Genomic DNA, 15119 nt, shown 5'->3' with positions numbered 1-15119 from the left:
ATTATGTATCGGGGACCCCCCCCACAGAAGCAAATATTTGAGTTACAAAACTTAAAAAAAAGATATATTCAAAGATTTGCACAAAGTTTCGTGATTTGTCAAAAAATAAAATCGATATCTAAAGAATAAAATAATTCCAGTTCTGAAAGGGTTAGAGTGCCTCAAGGGGGCTCCTGCTGCAATCACCCAAACCACGCAAAACGCCCCTCTCGCTGGTTGTCCAAATCTAACGTGCGCACACGCCCCGCACGCACATGCACACACACACACACACACACACATGCACACACACGCCCTGCACGTAGGGATGGGACGATATGAAAATGTCATATCACGATTATTGTGACAAAAGAAATCGCGATTTACGATATTATCGCGATAATCAAAATCCATTATCCTGGGGCGGAGCATTTGCCAAAAAATAGCCGATCTACAAGCTCACAGGCGTCGCGACGCGTTGTGAGCTTGTAGATCGGCTATTTTTTGGCAAAGACATTTGATAGAGAGTGAAAAGTACGTATATTATACGTAAGTACCTTTTACCAATTATAGAGGTTTTAAGTGGTACCGGATATGCAGCTCGGCAAACAAAAGGTGAATTGATCCCAGTGTATGACGGAGGACGATATCACGATAAATGTAATCTCCACGATACGATTATCGTGAGTGTTTTTTTATCACGATATACGATAATATCGCTTATCGTCCCATCCCTATGCCCTGCACGCACACAACCATCCCCTGTCCCCTGTAATATAACCAACACATCGCCGCGATATACTGGCGTGTGGCTTAATCACTCACTTATGGTGGGCTCTAACGAGGCGATACTGTTACCCCCCGTGGGGAGCGCCGGGGCACACAAACAGGACACTGTGGAGACCCCAGCACCGGGTATAGAGAGAGGGGGAGTGTCAGGTTACCCACATCCACATAATGGACTGGAATGAAATCCAACTGGCCAGACCTGGCCGTGGTCACTATACGGTAGGTAGCTCAAAGTGTCACAACATGGGGGAGGCAGGGGTGTCGCACTGAATTCTGGGGCCTGGGTACAAGGATTCACTGCGGGGCCCCCAAAGAATGTTCTTCATAGGTGTGGGCGCATTATTTTGTGCTTTAACACAATTAGTGCCTCTTAATCTGAAGGTTGCTTGGTGCCTCGGTGCCACGTGGTTTCCTCCATAGGCCTCCGCTATTATTTTGAAGGGCTGGAAGGGGGTTGTTTTTGTTTTTTTGGATTATCACTTGACGGCAACGATTACGTCATCTAGTCACATGACAATGTGGGACAAGAAGATGAAGATGGCTGCGCCCTGCCTTGTGCCTTGTTTACATTTAGATCTGCTGCAAAATGTCTCAAAATGGCTATTTTGTTTAAATGAAGTTTCTTTATGGGCCTCTCCATTGACTTAACATTGAGGAGCTTCACTTCGCGTGCACGCCCAACGTGCGTTGTAAACAGATCGCCGACATTACCGATGCGAGCGGGACCGGAGCGACATTAAGTAAGTAATAATATCTTTACTGTATATACAGTAAGATTCACAGTCCTCACCGTCAACGGCGCCATGGTATTAACCCTTTCAATGACAGTCCTCACCGTCAACGGCGGCAGAACAGTTAACTATTGAAAAATAGCAGATATATGCGCTGCGAGCTTGTAGATCTGCTATTTTTGAAAAAATCTTGAAAAATGTGTGCAACGCTTTTGAATATTTCAAATCCTTCCAAGGATTCTATGGATTCTATGTTTCTATGTCAGTGGTGCTCAAACCTTTTCTTGTGAAGGACACCCACAATTATTGTATTTGTATTTGGCCACGGACCCCCATCTCAAAATATTTAGTTCCAGGGACCCCCCAGAAGCAAAATTTGAGTTACAAATGTTCGCTTAAAAATACATACTGTATATTCAAAGATTTGCACATATTTCCACGACTTTTAAAAAACAGAAGATCTACAAGCTCGCAGCGTGGTGAGTTTGTATATCTGCTATTTTTCAATAGCTAAAGTATAAAATAATGAACGCCCCTCCACCTTGGGCCCTAGCAACTCAGTCCCACTTTTCCCCCCCTTGTGACGCCCCTGCATGGGGGGGGGGGTAGCGTTGGGTTGGGTTGATGTGGAGGGGTGTGTGTGTGTGTGTGTGTGTGCGCATGCGTGCGTGCGTGCGTGCATGCGTGCGTGCGTGTGTGCGTGCGTGCGTGTGTGAAGATTGAGTCATGACCCCCACCTTACCTCTTATGTGCTTGCACGGGGGGTGGGGGGGGGGCATGGATCCCAAATGCTCGCCTCGCTCTCGTGCAAGAGGGTCTAAATCCGTCCATGTGCAAGTTAGAGCGAGGCCCTCCAAACCACGACTTTTCCATTTCTGGGAAACCGACCCCCTGCTTTTCTATTATTCCCCCTCACTCCCCACTCACCCCCCCCCCCCAACCATTACCCACTACTCATTCCACCAGCAACCTTTTTTTTTTTTGCCTGACATAATCAGGAATTATCTGAACCGTCCAGCAACCGCACAAACCTCACTTGAAAACACCAACAGCCTTTTGTCCCAAGGTGCGTCTTAAACCGTGACAAAAAAAAGAAATGCAAAAACTATATTGAAATTTCCCTGGTCTAATTGCTGACATGTTGGTTGGCAACGGGCCATCAGATGCATTCAGGAATAAGCCAAGGAGGTTTTTCACAGAGAGATGAGAGACGCTGATAGCGATAGTGGTGGTTGTTCAGAAAACAGCCACTTGTTTAGATCAAATGTGGCCTGTTGTCTGATTACCAATAACTGGTATTGTACTTGTATAGCAGGCAATTATGAAAAGAGCAGATCTACAAGCACACAACGCCTCGCATTGTAGATCGGCCAATTTCACTAGCTTTAAATCATTTTTAAAATGATTTCCACCTGACAACACCGAAATGTGATGGAACTGATTTCCGGTTCCTTGAGGTTGAATCTGTTTCCTACAGTTCTCTGGTTTCGGGTCCCAACCCTGTGTCTGATAATGCTGTCCTTTCTGAAGGTTATACTCTAACCGGGACTTCGTTTTTGTTATTTACCTTATATATATCCATCATCTTAATCACCATAATGGCAGGGTCGGAAACTCCATCACGACCACCCCAAGTACTGTATGAATGAAGACTCCATGTGGTCATGGGGAGGTCAATATGTAGCACAGTTTGGTGAGCAGACATTATTATTTTTATTGAAATACATTTACTCTATTTGCTGACTGATAGATACTTTTGGTTGTAGTTAACATCATATCGTTTGAATTCAATAAATATACAGTGTATATTATGCCATGCCACCTTCACCCAGAAGGCCAATGTTTGGGTTATACTCCACTAGCCACTGGCTAGTGGAAATATACCGAGACATGTCTCTGTCTTGTTGTTATGATCTGAGAACCAATCAAAGAGTCCCACGCCTAACTGTCATGTACGGTACTGTATTATTTTATATACTAATGTCGGACCACCATCTCAGAGAGTGCTCCAACCGTGCAACGGATTGGTTGTGTTTTCTGTACTGTTTCAACTTTTGTCTGTCTCTCTCAAACTAGACCAGGTCACCTGGTTCTGCCAGACCCGCAATGAAAATCAGAATGCAAGGAAGGGGGGGGGGGGTGGATCAATCTTAGTCTGGCCTCTCTCCTTTGACCTGTCCGGCAAGCGTGACGCTGGCAGGAGTGCAAGACTCCAGCTGGTATAGCTCGTGGGATCCTTAAGGCACGCAAACCTCCCCACCACGATAAGGTGTTGATCCATGGGGAAGGGGGGGGGGGGGTGATAGACAGACAGAGGACAGAGACAGGACAGTGACAGTCAGACAGACAGAGGACTAAAACAGGACAGTGACAGTCAGACAGTGCTCCTGCATACTTTCTCCCTACACACTGACCCACCACCTTCCTCAGCACTGCCAGAGACACAGTCCCCCCCCCTGTAGTCTGAAGGACTCTTTTAAATTTATTAGTGACAGGCTTGTTTACCAGATCTGAATCATGCAACTTAAGGAAGTATTCCTTAGTGGATGTGAAAGCCATTAGAGCCTGCACAGGGCTATTGACGAAACAAAGGTTGCGCTCATCAGGAGAGCCTGTATTGTTAACAAATTTAAGGGGAACTCTGACAGAGTTGGGGCGGAACATTTTCAACACTTAATAGCAAGAGCTTGTAGATCGGCTGTTTTCACTAGTATGGCACTGAACTAACACATGAACACACAGGATTGTATAGGCTGAGCAGCTGGAAATGTTTCTGAGCTTGTAGATGGGCTGAGGAATTTATAGTGTCAGCAGCTCGTCAGCCAACTCAACTCAGCTGGTCCTGTACAGGTGACGGCACTCAAGGCAATCAGCCGAGCAAGGGAAGGGAGGGGCAGATGAGCAGTCAGAGGCAAACACAGGCACACTGAGGAAAAGAGGGACCGACCGACCGACAGACCGACAGACCGACAGACCGACAAAGCCTTTTGTAGGCCGACCCCCTGGGTCTGGCAAAAACATAGTAAATTCTCCAATATACACTCTGATTTCTATCATGTCTTATTTCTTTGAATTAAGGGAATAAGAGTCTTTGATTTTTTTCTATTACGGATAGGGATGCCCCGATCAGGGTTTTTTTGCTCCCGATCCGATACCGATCAAATATTATTGCTTCCGATTCGATCCCGATCTTTCCCGATCCGATCTTTTGGCAAGGCATTAAGAAAAAAAAATTCTATTCATTCTATCACTTAGTGCAGCACTGAATCAACAAATTAAAAACAAAGCTTATGAGTAGTGTATAGTGATATAGGCCTACTAGTGCAGTGTTTCTCAATCATTGTGCAGCGGACCTTTGGTGTGGCCTTTGAAATTTGGCAGTGAAGTCACGATTTAAGGACTTTTAAAACCTGTTTAATATCTCAAAAAATGTAATAAAATAGACCATTACAACATCAAAAATAATCAACAAACTATATAAAAACTGGTAAAACATTGGCCATTTTTAAAGTTGAAACAAAATAAGTTAAGAACCAATTAACCAGTCTGCTTGAAAAGTATGCATCTGTAGCAGCTAGTTGACAGTGCAGAGAGACATAATTGCCTTCCTTTGATCCATTAACAAGGGGCCAATTACTACTTATTGGCATCAGCTGCCAGCTGGACACAGAGTCTGACACAATCACCTTCCCTCTGCAGTGCTGTCTGTCTCATTTCTCCAAAAGCCCTTGAATATGATTGAAAATGATTAAGGATTACTGTGATTATGGTAAGCTTACATTTCATATCGCATTCACCTTACCTGTAACTTTCAGTACTCCCAGAAAAAAAAAAGTGAAAAAAAAAAAAAAAAAAAAAAAAAAAAAAACTCTATATTTTTTTCCCGATCTCCGATCTTATAAAAACGGCCATATCGGCGGCCGATCCGATCACGTGATCGGGATCGGGCAACACTAATTACGGACTCACCTGCTTTGGGGTTGTCTGGGTTCTTGTCTGGATGGCATGTCAAGGCCTTCTTTCGATATGCTTTCTTGATCTGCGAGACAAAAAGAGGGTACATACGTTCATTTAAGTTCAGAGGGAAAACGCTGCCTTCACAAAACAATACATTAAAAAAAAAGCCGGCTTTGGCTGCTGAGGCACGATTCTTGGCGACGCAAAAGTATAAATTCTTACTTTCAGTACCAATTACTCTTTATCATGCAATCCTTGGCGCCGAAGTTTGAAGCGTGTGTAAAATTGATGGTCCCATAGAAACGATGGTGAAAAAAAAAAACTAAATGGTAAACTTTTGATATGAACTCGCTACGGCTAGAAATGCGGTCAGTCTGCCTTGAACAGAGGGCCAGCGACTATATCATTTGGACCAAATCGACACCTTCTAGGCCCCATCCTCTGCTTTGCGTCCTCCTGTCACAACGTTAATGGCAGCTAACCACCGTAGCGCATAAAGGCACTATGAATTACCCTCACAAGAATTCCATGAAATCCACCAGAGCCATCGGCAATTTGCAAGATAAATCTGGCCTGGAGTTGGCAGTCGAGTATTATAGCAGGGTTTTTTTAAATAAAAGAAATGTAAAAAAAGAAAAAAAAAAAAAAAAGGTAATAACATAAGACAAACAGTACACTATTGTCCATCACAAAATTGGGAAGGCAGCCGTTAATATCTTAGGCTTGGAGCCAAACTAAAGAAAAGCAACAATACTTTTGAGCGTTCTAATGTCATGTGAGGTTTCTGTCAGGAGATTTTCTTTTTTTTTTTAAGATTTTTTTAACTCTGGGTCACTGCTGCATGGAATGTTAACAATTCTTCAGTCTTTCTTGGGACCAGTTAATGACAAGGTGGTTTTCATTACATCTTTACTCCCCGCGAATGAATGAGACAGAGGGGTGGTTGGGGGGTGCAACTCAAGGTCCCTAGGGAGACTGGGGCTCTTCACGTTAATGCTGGGGCCACGAATGACACATACACGCACGCGCACGCACGCACACGCACACACACACACACACACTCACGCAGGGACCGTGCAGAGAATGTTAGAGAGGCAGGGGCTGAAATTTCTAAAAAGGGCCTTTAGGAGGAAATATCGAAAATAGCAGACCTCCAAGCTCACAATGCGTCGCGCTGCGACGCATTGTGAGCTTGGAGGTCGGCTATTTTCAGTGCGTGATACCACACTGAACTAAGGATGATCAAGTCAATTCTGGAGATGTGACTTAACGGCATGGATTTCTACACAGAGAGGGCAATCCTTTCAACATAAGATGCTCAAGTTCAGGAGAGTTTGGACAAGGCAATTATCTTGAACGCTGGCTTCAGGTGAGGCATGGAAAAAAGAGGGGCATTTGCATTTCTTTCATCATAGTAAAAACTGGATTCATGGTCTGGAGAGGGAACTTTTTACAGGCGATTAAAGGGCACGGGGCTCAAGCCCCCTTTGATGTCTATGTGTGCACGTGCCTGCACTCACGCACGCAAGCATTCATTCATTCATGCGCAAACACACACACACACCAGTCTTAATCAGCCACATGCATGGTTTCACCTCTCCACCCACAGTGCAAATCAATCTCCTGTCCCTCTAGCTGAGACCCAGAGAGAGAAAGAAATCGGGAGCTCCTTTCCTCATGTCTGGGAAACGTTTGCATTGGACGGCGTGTCCTCTGGCATATATGCAACGTTTCCCTGTGTGTTGTTTTGCACTATTGTATCTGCAGGAATGCCGGCCAAAGCAAACAGAGCTGACTGACTGGGGGGAAAAAACATGGCAGTATAAGTGAACTGAGGAGAACGGGGTAATCCATCAGTGTCTGAGGCTTTTTAACAGCGACCCCAGTGAGTCTCCGTGATAGTAAAGTTCAGGCACGCTACGCGCCTCATGCCTGAAGTCGTAGAGGGAGGCCTCGGCGTGATTATCGGAGAGAGCGAAGCGGTGCTCCGGGGGAGACGGAGCCACGGAGGCCTCAGACGTCACTCCCTAGAACGCCATAACTCCTTCCTTCAACTTTGGTGGAAGAGTTGTCCTCCTCGACGTGCACCTCTCTGTAGTCCTAGAATAGGGGTCTTCAACATTTTCAGGCCAAGGACCCCTTAGCTGAGAGAGAGATGAAGCAGGGACCCACTCTACATAATGTATAAATGTGTGATGCAGGATGTTAATGTGTATTTTCAGACATTTAACCTCTTAAATCGTCGATATTTTGTAAACTTGACCTTTCACTATGTACTTGGACTGCTCTTTTTTACCTCTACACCAAACCTATTTGCCGAAAATAGCCGATCTACAAGCTCTCAACACCTCGCAGCACAAGGCGTTGTGAGCTTGTAGATCTGCTATTTTTGGCTAAGAGATGTGAGGGTTCAAGTTGCTAATTTAAAAGAATCATCCTATCACACAAGGATTTGGCAGCCCCCCTGTAGTAACTCTGAGGACCCCCTAGGGGTCCCGGACCCCCTGTTAAAGACCTCTGTTCTAGAATGTGAATCTCTTCACTGCTGGGAAGCTAAACACTCATTAGGCGCTTCAATCAGTATCCTTTTTGCTTGGCACACAGGGTCTTCCTACAACTCTGTCTGTATACCGACACGCGGGGCTGTAAACCTACGCCAAGCAGAAATACTTGCTGGTATTGTACTGGACAGGACCAGGCCCCCCTCTCTCTTTTGCTGTACCATGAACTCCCCGTCTTTCGTTATTTACTCCCCTGTGGGTTTTGACAAGAAGGCAAGGGAATGGTAAGCAAGGAAGCAAAAGGTAGAATTTCATGAAACAGGTAGGTAGGTAGGTAGGTAGGTAAGTAGGTAGGTAGGTAGGGATGGGATAACCAAATCCATTAACCTGGGCGGAACATTTGCCAAAAAATTGCAGATCTACAAGCTCATATATGAGCTTGTAGAACGGCTATTTTTGGCAAAGACATTTGATAGAGAGTGAAAAAAGACTCTATCAAGTAAGTATATTATAAGCTTTTACCATTTATAGAGGGTTTAAGTGGTACCGGATATGCAGCTCGGCAAATAAAAGGTGAATTGATCCCAGTGCATGACGGAGGACGATATCGCGATAATTTAAAGCTCCACAATACGATTATCATGAGTGTTTTTTATCACGATAAACGATAATATCGCTTATCGTCCCAGGTAGGCAGGTAGGTATAGGTGTGTGAGGCCAAGATGGTTAGAACAAGTGGGCAGTTGGTGACAAGGTGCGGAGAGCTCCCTATTCTATAACAAAGCCATTCCGCATGTTTCGATGGTCAGGCGACGAGAAAAACGAAGGAGGCGAAACAGAAAAACTAAAGTCCAACAGTGTCCTTAATTCACACACGCTCTGCTCTCCTCGTCCCCTGGTGGTCTCCCTCAGCCAGAAAGCACAGCTGACATGATAAACATGTCTCCACATCAGTCATGACTCGACAGACGTTGGGAGCGAATCCCTGGCCGGCCGGGGTTGGCCTGACAGCCTGTCAACGACTGTGTTCTGCCGGACCGTGGCTGTGACGGACGGTGTCACTCAACTAGACTCTCAGTGACATCTCCCAGGTGCTGGACTTGTAGTTATTGTTGGAGAAGATAAAGTTAACAGTAGCCAGACTTGTAGTAGCCAGACTTGTCACCTAAAGGGTTTGTTACTTTAAGAATCATCTTAAAAAACAAGTTAATATTTTTATGATGTCAATGTGGGGATGCGCAATTATAAGCCAATCAAATTAATTGTCTGTATAGCCTGACTGTATGACTACTTACTGTACTGGTCAGCTGTTGTTGGGGGGCGAGGGGCAGATTACACTGTGACATGAGCTTCAGACTGTTTCAGACCGTTTTCAGAGAAGCTCATGTCACAGTGTAATCTGCCCCTCAACCCCTTTAGGTGACAGTACCCCTTTAAGGTGCATCATATTTAGGGCTGTCATGATTATGACATTTTACGTGGCGATTAATTGTCACACAAATAATTGTGACTAACGATTGAATTGTGTTTTTGTTGCTGAACACGGGAGCGTATGAATAAAATATACATTTATGTTTGGCTTTGAGGTTGCACAGGGCAGATATCACAAATAACCTAAATATACAAAGGAATGACTGGCATATTTAATAACTTGATTCTTTTACATTTATAGTAGAAATAGTCAATCTACATGCGATAGCTTGTAGATCTGCTATTTCCACTACTTTTTGAAAGTGTTTGAAACATTTCTCAACATGGAAATGATTAGGACGATTATTATGCAAAAGCATAGGGATTACATCAAATAATTGTGATTAGACGATTAAGTAATTATTGTGACAGGCCTAATCATATTTCAGGTTAATTACTAATTACTATACTGTGCTTTCTAAGGTGCACACATCGCCCTTTACTGCCATTCAACCCCCCTCTCCTCATCACCCCAACTCCACCCCCCAAACACCTAATCTAGCCTCCTCAAGTCTCGCATCTCTCCTGTTAAATGGCATGCGCTCTCCTCTTATTATGTCGATAATGCATGATTGCTCCCACGCAACACACGCAAACCCGATGCAGAGGAGGAGCAGGCCAGTGACCTTTTCAAACTGGAAGGCAGAGCGGTTTCACCTAAGTTGGGAAGAGCTTATAAGGGAGGTGAGGGTCTCAGGTCAAGTGGCATCTCCCAACAGGCCAAACAATTGAGGATCACTGACCGTAAGCAATTATCTTTGAGCAACGCTTCACAAAGTTTTAAAGTCGATCCTGAATCATTTAGGAGAGAGAGACAGAGCAAGAAGAGTAAAGGCTGCAACATACTCCACATGATGCCAAAACAAAAGCAACAATGAATTATTTGTAGTAGCTCATCAAAACAGTACATGGGATGTTGCTGACAGATTGCGAAAAAACAAACTAAATAAATGACGAGCACACCGATTATCTGACCACCAATCACACACAATGTTTGGTCAGAACTTTGCTTGGCAAGTTGGAAAATCTTGGAAGTGCAAGAACTACAATGTGCAAGAACAAACAAAGTTCTGAAAGGCATTGTCGAAGTTCTTAATGATGTAATTTTGTTCTTAATGACCTATATTTGGAATATGCTGCAGCGTTAAGACGGACGGTCGTAGGTAGTGCTTGGCTACAATCTGCAGCCCTTCTCTCGGTACACAGCACAATCCATCTATGAGGCCTGTTTACTTCTAATTGTTCCATTGCTCCCATTTCATTTCTTCTCATTCCAATGGCCTATAATATGCGGCTTAACTCCGGCAATGTGTCCCCTTTCTGTGTCTGTTAAAGCTCTTTCCCTAACTCGGTTTGAGGAAAGAGGAACTGAGTCAACAAGTGTTAAAGGAAGTTCCAACTTTCTACCAGCATGCAAACAGTAGCCTAATGATTGGTGCCTGGTGGAGAACAGGCTCTGTGCCATCGCAGTAGCTCACCCCGAGTCTCTACTTCAGGGTTCCCCAATTAGTTTTCCCCAAGGGCCGAATTATGTCTATAGGGTACCAAGCCGAGGGCCACAACATTGCAGGGGGCGACGGTGGCGTTCCCGCTACTCCAGCGACAGTTCAGATATCGTCGTTGTCAGGTGAAAATCTTGTATGTCCAAAACAGTTCGTTTTGCATTTATCATTTTAAAAATGATTTAAACTAGTGAAAACAGCCCATCTACAAGCACACAACGCCTCGCGGTGCGAGGCGTTGTGTGCTTGTAGATCTGCTGTTTTCATTACTTTTGTGCGACGGCCTTGTATGATTTGCGAAAGAACGTACAAATTTGGAGATACGAGATTTCCACACGACAACGATGATTGCGACCGTCAGGGAGCAGTTTACTATGAAAACCTCCACCGGCCGTCCGTCCGTCCGTCCGTCCGTCGGTCACACGTCACACGTCACACCTTTGCCCTGCTCATATCTCCGCATCAGTATGACATCACACCACATGTGTACACAAACCTTTGTGTACGTTGCTGTGGCAACAGTCTGTTGCTGGTTTGTTAGTGTACGTTAGCAACCACCTTAGCAACCATGGTTTTACCCTAGCAACCAACTGTTTACCCTAGCAACCAACTGTTTACCATAGCAACCATGTTTTTTTACCCTAGCAACCAACTGTTTACCATAGCAACCAGATACGCAGAGCAGGGATCTCCATATATGGGCATAAACAGGTGACATCACACTGATGTCAGATACTCAGAGCAGGGATTTCTCCATAATATATGGGCATAAAAGGGATTCTGTTAGGGATCTCCATATATGGGCATACAAGGGATTCTGTTAGGGATCTCCATATATGGGCATAAAAGGGATTCTGTTAGGGATCTCCATATATGGGCATAAAAGGGATTCTGTTAGGGATCTCCATGGGCATATAAGGGATTCTGTTAGGGATCTCCATATATGGGCATAAAAGGGATTCTGTTAGGGATCTCCATATATGGGCATACAAGGGATTCTGTTAGGGATCTCCATATATGGGCATAAAAGGGATTCTGTTAGGGATCTCCATATATGGGCATAAAAGGGATTCTGTTAGGGATCTCCATATATGGGCATATAAGGGATTCTGTTAGGGATCTCCATATATGGGCATAAAAGGGATTCTGTTAGGGATCTCCATATATGGGCATAAAAGGGATTCTGTTAGGGATCTCCATATATGGGCATAAAAGGGATTCAGTTAGCTGTTAGTGATCTCCATATATGGGCATAAAAGGGATGCTGTTAGGGATCTCCATATATGGGCATAAAGGGGATTCTGTTAGGGATCTCCATATATGGGCATGAAAGGGATTCTGTTAGGGATCTCCATATATGGGCATAAAAGGGATTGTATCCCAGATGATGCCCTGTTAGGAGATCCACACTAACAGAATCCATATATGGTCCTACCGACAGCTACTATAAGCCAACCCTGGCGATAAGGTCTGAGTCAAAGAAATGCTTCTTTCCTGGCAAGAATTGCCCCTTTATACTGTAGGGCTCGTTTGTGTATTGTATGATATCACGCCACATCATCGGCTGAGGACTGTGTGATGTCATCATATCTCCATATATGGAGACATAAGTTGCTCATGCCCAAATATGGGCTGGTGAGGTCAGACTTAGTGTGATGCGTAGGTTATCTCCATATATGGAGATTCAACTTCAATGAGTAACCATGGCAAACTGTCAACTGCCCGTATGTCTTGATAATTGGTAAAACAAACTTTTGGCCTATTTGTGGAGATAAGCGACCAACGGTCGCTTATCTCCCGATTAGGGAGTCTTACTGGTATACTAGTGTTGTTGCTGCTCTTATACCACCATTATTACTGGCCTGGGGTTGGTGGGGGCCAGACAGTAGCCCCCCGCGGGCCGCAAATGGCCCGCGGGCCGCCTATTGGGGAACCCTGCTCTACTTTATGCCCAAATCTTGTCTTTATCACACAAGTGTATTTGGTGCCCATTGCAGCTGACCCCTGTAAAGGCCCTGTAAAGCAGCCACAGTGGAGAGCGGGCAGGGGCCCTCTGTACAGCAGCCTGAGCAGGCAGGGGCCCCTGGCCAGTGTAGCTGATCAGCTGCCTGCTCTGCCATGGAGCCTTCCTGCGTAGTTATTGTTCTGTACTCGGCCATTTACAGCAGTGGTCCACAACCTTTTCAGGCCGCGACCCCCAAAGTAATCATATTTGAACTGGGGACCCCCAAAACCTGACAAGCACTAAGAGACGAGGCATTTAATTTTGTATAACACGGTTCTATTGTGAAAATAGCCGATCTACATGCTCACAACGCCAATTTCTGCCTCTAATATTTGACAATTTGGCCAATGTTTAATTTGTCATTTTAGAGGTATTAAAAAGTCCTTAAATTGTCACTTTAGAAATGTGCCGATACCCTCTATACACTACAACGTTGTGTTGGTTTGTTTACTGTTGAGAGAGAAAACAATGTTGCACATTAAGTTAATCATCTGGGGACGCCCAAAAAATTAATTGGGGACTCCCCTGGGGGTCCCGACCCACAGGTTGAGAACCACTGATTAAAGGTAGTCCAAGGTACTGTAATTGCTATTACTAGAACAGCAGCCAGAATGGCTGACAAATCCACACCCACTGCTTTGGAAACCAAACCGTCTGCACGTAACCCATAATAAGCCGCATGCAGGCAGGTTACCACATCATCCACATAAAGCATTACAATGTCACAGCAGGTACGCTTCTGTCTGTGCCTCGTTTCCATTTTAAAGAAGTCGAACAAACCACAAGAAATGTTGTGTGGTCTTGGTTGTTGGCATTATGTTCGACATGCAACCCGTGGTAGGTAAAACACCTACTTTGGAGCTATTATTACCTGCTGATATGCATGAGCGTAGCAATGCAAACAACTTCCTGGCCTTTAAATCAGCTACAACGTCAAGTCTTTAAAAGAAAAACAAAGGACAGAGCAAACTCCCAGCTGTCCGTGTTCGGGAGAGTGTTTTCTGCTGGTGAGTCAGTCCGAGTGTATCAAAGGGTGCGTTCGTAAATGCGCCCTGTTTGTGGTTAGGGTTAGGGGTTATGGTTAGGTTTAGGCATAGTTTTACTGAGGTTAAGGTTTGGGTTAGGGTTAGGGTTAGGCTTAGTTTTACCGAGGTTAGGGTTAGGATTAGGGTTAGGTTTAGGCACTCACTACACTGAGCACACACCCGGTGCGCATTTTCGAACGCACCCTTTGATACACTCTGACTGAAACACCAGAGGAAAACACCATCCCGTCCGTGTTCATTTTACACTATGGATTGGGTTCTCCTGACCTGCTGGCTTACCCGGCCATTCCTCGGCCAGCCAAAGTTCACCCCAAAAAGGACCTTTTTTCTATTGATTATTCACGCCATGGAGTCTTGAGTTAAATAATATTTTTTTGTATTTGTCGCATTTCTTAGACAAAAAATGGATTATAGTAAATTTTGCCCCATTGATTGCGGAATGGGACCCAAACATCCGGAATCAATGTGGATACATTTATTGTAATGTCTGTGTTGTCTTAGGAATGCGACAAATACAAAAAAAATATTATTGAACTCAAGTCTCCGTGGCGTGAGTAATCAATAGAAAAAAGGACAGTTTGGGGGTGAACTACTCCTTTAAGAGGAATGTCAATAGCAGCGATAACACTGAGAGATGCTAACTGGAACCAGGGACGAGTAGCGGGAGACTAACTTCCTACGTCAGGGTAATGCTTTACAAGCTGCGGCTAAGCCCACATAAACATACTTTGGGAAGAGCCCCTTCCTCCTTCAGTGATAAACAACACTGGTGGTGGAGCATCGGGCCCAACAACTGGGACTAAGTAGCCGATGCGATGACATCTGTCTTCCTACAGTTAACCCATGAAGACCGGGGATTGTTTTATACTTTAGCTCAGGGGTCTTCAACGTTTTCAGGTCAAGGACCCCTTAGCTGAGAGAGTGATAAAGCAGAATGGGACCCCCGCTACATATTGTATAAAATTGTGTTGGAGATTAAAAATGTCCATAGATTTCTTAGACAGAGTAGACTTGTTTGACAGCACTGTCATCAGTGTAGGTTGTTGGTTTAATGTGTATTTTTAGACATTTGATCACTTGAACCACCAATAGTTACTTAGTCTGACTGCTCTTGTTTCCCTCTACACCAAACCTCTTTG

The 15119-nt window shown here is 44.6% G+C and overlaps 1 protein-coding gene across 2 annotated transcripts in view; it reads right to left on the bottom strand.

Moving 5' to 3' along the window:
* dnajc17 (DnaJ (Hsp40) homolog, subfamily C, member 17) overlaps positions 1 to 15119 on the bottom strand; it is a 337059-nt gene that overhangs the window by 318487 nt on the left and 3453 nt on the right. For both annotated transcript variants that reach the window (XR_013963140.1, XM_080750698.1), the window contains exon 2: positions 5469 to 5538. Coding sequence is in view for 1 of the 2 variants with exons in the window: in XM_080750698.1 (XP_080606824.1) it covers positions 5469 to 5538 (70 nt within the window). In the remaining variant the exon portion in view is untranslated. The remainder of the gene's footprint in view (positions 1 to 5468; positions 5539 to 15119) is intronic.

Source organism: Nannobrachium achirus, assembly GCF_963921795.1.
Source record: "Nannobrachium achirus genome assembly, chromosome: 20".
Taxonomy (NCBI): domain Eukaryota; kingdom Metazoa; phylum Chordata; class Actinopteri; order Myctophiformes; family Myctophidae; genus Nannobrachium; species Nannobrachium achirus.
This window is presented reverse-complemented; position numbering and strand designations above follow the sequence as displayed.